General features: G+C 71.8%; 1 protein-coding gene across 3 annotated transcripts in view; it reads left to right on the forward strand.

Annotated features, from left to right (window-relative positions):
- Nucleotides 1-5,939, forward strand: part of KIF26A (kinesin family member 26A) — a 38,809-nt gene extending 32,870 nt beyond the window's left edge. For 2 of the 3 annotated variants that reach the window (XM_029238278.1, XM_029238280.1), the window contains 6 exons: nt 101-263; nt 885-3,741; nt 4,695-4,900; nt 5,007-5,027; nt 5,395-5,545; nt 5,741-5,939. In XM_029238278.1, the coding sequence (XP_029094111.1) occupies nt 101-263; nt 885-3,741; nt 4,695-4,900; nt 5,007-5,027; nt 5,395-5,545; nt 5,741-5,922 (3,580 nt within the window). In that variant the 3' untranslated portion in view covers nt 5,923-5,939. The remainder of the gene's footprint in view (nt 1-100; nt 264-884; nt 3,742-4,694; nt 4,901-5,006; nt 5,028-5,394; nt 5,546-5,740) is intronic. The other variant, XM_029238279.1, reaches the window with a different exon arrangement.
- The last annotated feature ends 273 nt before the right edge of the window (nt 5,940-6,212 follow it).

Below are 6,212 nucleotides of genomic sequence, written 5' to 3' on the forward strand. Positions count from 1 at the left end.
GTCCAGCGAGAGGCCCTGCGGCAGCCCACACGCCCAGCCTCCCACCCGGCATCCCTCCTGGGCCCTCAGCCCCTGACCCCCACCCCTCCCCGGCCCCCAGGGAGCACAGGCTCACCATGCTGCTGCGGGAGACCCTGGCCACCGCCAACTGCCGCACCACCATGATTGCCCACGTCTCCGATGCGCCCGCCCGCCACGCCGAGACGCTCAGCACCGTGCAGCTGGCCGCCCACCTCCACCGCCTGCGTAGGAAGAAGGTCAAGGTTGGCTCCGCCTCCCACCTGCCCCTCCCTCTCCCCGAGGGCCCCTGCCTGCATGGTGGGGGTGCTGGGGCCCCGCGTCCTGGGGTCACAGGGCTGTGCCCACATGGCCTTGCCCAGAGGCGGCGGGGCCCAGGCTCGAGGTCGCCCCAAGCAGAACCGGACCTGCTCGCACTGGGGGCTGTGGTTGTCTGGCCTCTATCTGCCTGGCCCAGGGGTAGGTGTGTGCTCAGGGCAGCCTGGTGGGATGCCCGTGGCCTGTACCCCTCCCAGGCCTGGTCCAGCAGGGCATGACCCAGGCAGCCCTCCGTCGGGCCAGAGCGTGGAGTTAGGGGCACCCTGGGGTGCCCTGGGTCTGAATCCTGGGTTTGCACTTATGCGCCATGTGCTGAGGGCACGTGTTCTCACCTCCCTGTGACTCGGCTTAGTGCTTCCTTGGAAGTTGCTGAGGAGGTCCGGTTATGTTCGCGGCCTGAGACCTTTTGTGCCGGTCCAGTGCTTGATGGGACACGGTTGGTGGCTGCGCTGTCACTTCCTTCACTGGAGCGTGGTGTGTGCGGCTGGGGTGCAGGGGAAGGGGGGGCAGGTGGGGAGGCCGCTCAGGTGGGCCTGCTCTGTCCCCAGTACGCGTCCAGCTCCTCGGGTGGGGACAGCTCCTGCGAGGAAGGCCGTGCCCGCCGCCCCTCGCACCTGCGACCCTTCCACCCGCGCTCTGCAGCCCCAGACCCTGACCGCCTGGCCCCCAGCTCGCCCGGTGACCCCGACTACTCATCCAGCAGCGAGCAGTCCTGCGACACCGTCATCTACGTGGGGCCAGGGGGGGCGGCGCTGTCGGACCGCGAGCTCACGGACAGCGAGGGCCCCCCCGACTTTGTGCCCATCATCCCCTCACTGAGCCGCCGCCACCCCTCCCGGGGCCTGCATGACGCTGACCACTTCCGCTGCAGCACCTTCGCGGAGCTGCAGGAGCGGCTGGAGTGCGTCCACGGCAGCGAGGGCCCCCCAGGAGGCCTGGGTGGCACCAGCGGAGCCCAGGCTAGCCCGGCGCGCGGGGGCAGGAAGCCCTCGCTGTCCGAGGCTGCGGCCCCCAGGAAAGCCGTGGGCTCCCCACTGGCCGCCAGCACGCCTCGCGGCAGCCCCGGCCCAGATACCCACCGGGGTGCCCCAGAGCCCTCCAAGGCTGGTGGTGACCAGAGAGAGGACAGCAGTGCCAGGCCCGAGCTGCCTGTGCTGGATAAGGCCACGGGGGGCAGAGGCAGGAGGCCGCTGCCCAGCCCGGCCCCCCCACTGCCTCGGCAGCTGGAAGCTGGCGGGGCCCCGGAGGAGCCTGGGGGAGCCGACAGTGTGGGTGTGGTACGGACGCCCCCCGTGGGCATGAGCGGGCAGGAGGGCTGCCCCCGCCCCTCTGCACGCGGCCAGTGTCTGGAGCGGGGCCTGCTGACCGCCACGGTGACCTTGCAGCAGCCCGTGGAGCTCAACGGCGAGGACGAGCTGGTGTTCACACTGGTGGAGGAGCTGTCCCTGGGGGGGCTGGCCGGCCCTGGGCGCCCCTGCAGCCTGGCCAGCCTCGGCAGCGACTGCTCCCCGCAGGCCCCGGCCTCGGGCTCGAGGCCCGTCAGCATCGTCAGCAGCATTAACGACGAGTTCGACGCGTACACCTCGCAGGCGCCCGGTGGGGCCCCGGACGGCAGCCGCGGCTCCTGCGCCAGCTCGTGGCTCAGCGAGCTCAGCGTGCGCACGGCCGACAGCCTCGGCCCCGCCCCGCGGCCTCCCTCGCGGGCCAGCCCAGACCCCTTCAGCCCTGGCTCGCCAGCGGGGCCTGACCCTCTGGGCTCCCCGATCCTGGATGGCTCCTTGGAGGGAAGCAGCTTTCAGTTCTCAGAGCAGGACAGACCGGACAGTCCCGGCCCCGCCCACAGTCCTTGTCCCACGGAGGAGGCCACGGCAGCTGCCAGCCGACCTGGCCGGGAGCCCCATGCTGCGTCTCCACGGGGGGCCACCCCAGCACCAACCATCCACTCCAGCCTTCCCCGCAAACCGAGGACTACCTCAGCGGCCGGTCGTGTGGGCTGCCCCCGCCTGGCCCTGGGCCCGCCTGGCCCTGGAGGCCTCTTCGAGGACCCTTGGCTTCTCCGGGCGGACGAATGTGGCCTGCTGCCCCTGGCCTCTGCCAGCAGGGCCCCCGGCCTGGCCCCGATGCTGGCTTGTGCCCGGAGGGTGGTGGACGGCTGTGAGGTGGGCAGGGCAGCCCACAGGCCAGAGGCCGTGGCTCAGATCCCACCGCTGCGGAGGGGAGCCACCACGCTGGGTGTGACCACGCCCTCCACATCCTTCGGGGACGCCTCGGCCGAGGCAGCGGCCTGCCTGGGCAGCCCAAAGGCCACCTCCAGCAGCAAGAAGAGTGTGGCCTCCAAAGGGGACCTCTGCCCGCGGCCTGGCGGGGGGGCGGCCCCCCCGGCCCCGCCGGTGCGCAAGTCCAGCCTGGAGCACAAGAACAGCCCGGCCCCGGCCCCTCCCCAGGCCGGGAGCCTGGCTTGGGCCGGGGCTGCCACCTTCCTCCGAGGGGAGGGGGAGGCCAGGCCTGGCGGCCGGGCCGACCACTCCATCCCCAGGGCTACGTCCAGCCTGAAGGCCCGGGCTGGCAAGGCAGAGGCAGGGTGCCGTCCTGCCACTCACGGGTCTCTGGAGCGGTGCGAGGAGGGCCTGGCGCACGGCAGCAGCAAGGCCAGGGAAGGCCCCGGGAGGCCGGCCCGGGCCGTGCCCAGGTTGGGTGTGCCGCCTGCCAGCCCCACGCCTGGGCCCGCTCCTGCCTGTAGGAGCAGCCCGGCCAAGGGCGTGGGGGCCCCCAAGCCCCCCACCAGCGGGGGCAAGGGCCGCAGCCCAGCGGCAGGCGGATCCAGGGCTCTGGGTGCTTCAGTGAAGCCGCTGGCCCCTGTGGCGGGCAGGACCCCTGGGGGCCCAGTGACGGGCCCCAGGGTCGCCCCGCGAGTGGTGCCTTGCGTTGGGGCCAAGGCCAGCCGAGGCACCATCATGGGCACCAAGCAGGCGCTCCGGGCCGCCCACAGCCGTGTCAACGAGCTGGCGGCCGGCGGAGGCCACGGCCGAAGTGGCCCCTTGTGGGGCTCGGCCGACTCGGACAGCGGCAACGACAGCGGCGTGAACGTGTCCGAAGAGCGGCCGCCCGCGGGCCCGGTGCTGCCCTCTCCATACAGCAAGGTGACGGCCCCGCGGCGGCCGCAGCGCTACAGCAGCGGCCACGGCAGCGACAACAGCAGCGTGCTGAGCGGGGAGCTGCCGCCCGCCATGGGCCGCACGGCCCTTTTCTACCACAGCGGCGGTAGCAGCGGCTACGAGAGCATGATGCGCGACAGCGAGGCCACCGGCAGCGCCTCCTCGGCCCCTGACTCAATGAGCGACAGTGGGGCCGCATCCCCGGGCGCCCGCTCCCGCAGCCTCAAGTCCCCCAAGAAGAGGGCCACAGGTGGGTGCGGCCCAGCCCCTGCAGGGCCCGGGCCCGGCCGCACTTGACAGCCGGGCACCACCTTCGAGGATCCCAGTGTAGGCGGCCCTCCACGGTTTCATAGACGTGCCTGGGGCTGTTCAGGCTGTAGGTGTGTGCAGCCTCTACTGTCTGTAGACGCACCCAGCGTGTGCCCTTCTCTGGTCCCTGCGCTGCCTCTGAGGCTGGTCCCCGTGCCCTCAGAGCGGGCTGGCGGGGGTGGGCCCACACGGGGCACCCTGCTGAGGCATGGGGAGCCGGGAGAGGACTTGGGTCTGGGGCTCCAAGCCTGGTGTTCCCCCCCCGGGGCTGGTGCCCAGCTGCCTGGGAGCCCCCTGCTGTGCTGTTCCTGCCTCCAGCCCCCGGACCTTCTGTCTCTGGGGGCCTGGGTAGTGTGGGCCTGTTTCTCATGCTGTGTGTGGCTGGGGGGATTTGGCCACTGGCTGCTGTCCTCCGGGAGGGCGGGGGAGGCACGCCCTGGCTGAAGGTGGGCTGGGAAAGCAGGAGGCCGGCGTGGGGAGCAGGGAGGGGTGTGCTGGGAGATGTGGCTGGTGCCACGAGCATGGGCCTGGCTTGGGAGCCTGTCCGGAGGCGGTGCGGTAGAGACGGTTGCGATTAGGAAGCAGCGTGGCCCCTTAGGCTGTCGGAGGGCTGCCTCCAGGGCTGGCGGGTGTGACCCTGAGGCTGCTGTCCAGTAGGGAGGGTGTGGCCGTCCCCGGCCGGCTGGGGGAGGGGCTGGGGGACAGGAGCCCATCTGTTCCACCGGGCGGGCAGGGTTAGCCGGGTTTCCGGCCGGCGCTAGGCTGAGCATTTCAGGATTGGGAGGGCCCCCGTGGGCTCTGCCTGTCAGAACCGCAGCCAGGCGCCCGTCTTGGTCCTGGGCTGAGGGCTGGGGCCCGGCCTCTGCTCACCCAGCGCCCGGCTCTCTGTTGCAGGTCTGCAGCGGCGACGGCTGATCCCGGCCCCGCTGCCCGATGCTGCTGCCCTGGGCCGCAAGCCCAGCCTCCCCGGCCAGTGGGTGGACCTGCCACTGCCCCTGGCTGGCTCGCTGAAGGAACCCTTTGAGATCAAGGTGTACGAGATTGATGACGTGGAGCGCCTGCAGCGGCACTGCCTGCCCCCGAGGGAGGACCCGGCCGAGGTCGGGGCTGGGGCAGTCCGGGGGCAGGTGGTCCTGGGAGGGCAGGGTGGGCCCCTGGGGTGTGGCAGGGCAGCCCACTGACCTCATCTTGCCCTCTTGTCCACAGCCCTCCCAGAATGCAGAGAAGGTAGGAAAGGCCCCGCTCAGCCCTGAACCCCTGGCATCTCCCGATGGCCCTTGTGGGCCGAGTGGGGGGCTGGAGGGGTCCTGAGGCCACCGCTCTCGTGCCCTGGAGTTACGCCGGGGTGTGGGCGTGCTTCCCACCGCCATGCCCACTCGTCCTGGGCCCGGGTTCCAGACAGGCACGGGTTGCTTTGGGAGCACGTGGCGTGAGCTCCCTCGGGCAGGAGGGGCCCAGGTCCTACCCCCTGCCCGCCTTTGAGGCCCTGCTGTTTGCCTGCTCGGGCCCGGGGGGTGGAGCGAGGCTCACGGAGCCCCTGGGAGCAGGCCGTCCTCCGTGCCTGAGCCCACCCGTCGCCGTCCCCGCCGCCCAGGGCCCGGTGTGCGTCAGTGCGAAGTTGCGGCTGGCCGAGCGTAGGCAGCAGCGGCTGCAGGAGGTGTGGGCCAAGCGTGAGGCGCTCCGCGAGGAGCTGGCTGAGACCCAGGGCCGGCTGATGGTGGAGCCCGGCCGCTGGCTGGAGCAGTGTGAGTCTCCCCGCTCATCCCCCCACACCCCGGGAGGCGCAGGTGCAGGACCCCAGGCTCTGCGCCCCACCTGCGCCCCCAGTCCAGCCACTTCACCCTGTCCCAGGTGGGGACCCAGAGGCTGGGAGGGAGAGAAGCATTTCCTGGGCCTTGCGGGGACCCCGGCCTGACCAGCGGTCTGCCGTCCATCCCTAGTCGAGGTGGACCCGGAGCTGGAGCCCGAGTCGGCCGAGTACCTGGCGGCCCTGGAGCGCGCCACGGCCGCCCTGGAGCAGTGCGTGAACCTGTGCAAGGCCCGCGTCATGATGGTCACCTGCTTCGACATCAGCGTCGCCGCCGCCACCGCTGCCCCGGGGCCGCAGGAGGTGGACGTCTGAGGCTGGGCACTGGGACACGAGGGAGGGGGTGGGGGTGTCGGGGGCTCGAGGACGGGACGTGGGATGGAGCGAGGATGTGGCGGGGGTTGGAGGGACGAGGATGTGGAGGGTCCAGTGGGGACCCGCGGGTCTTGGAGGCGATGGAGCGTGAGGCAGGGGAGGGGCCGGCCGAGCACGTGGACGGAGGAGCGAGTGAGCAGGACACGGGAAGACTATCGCCCCCAGACAGCAACGCAAGTGCCTTTAACCTTGGACTGGATTTCTCTCCTTTTCGCGTTTGGTGCTAAGGA

Source organism: Monodon monoceros, unplaced genomic scaffold (genome assembly GCF_005190385.1).
Source record: "Monodon monoceros isolate NGI ecotype Baffin Bay Population unplaced genomic scaffold, NGI_Narwhal_1 Super_Scaffold_21, whole genome shotgun sequence".
Taxonomy (NCBI): Eukaryota; Metazoa; Chordata; class Mammalia; order Artiodactyla; family Monodontidae; genus Monodon; species Monodon monoceros.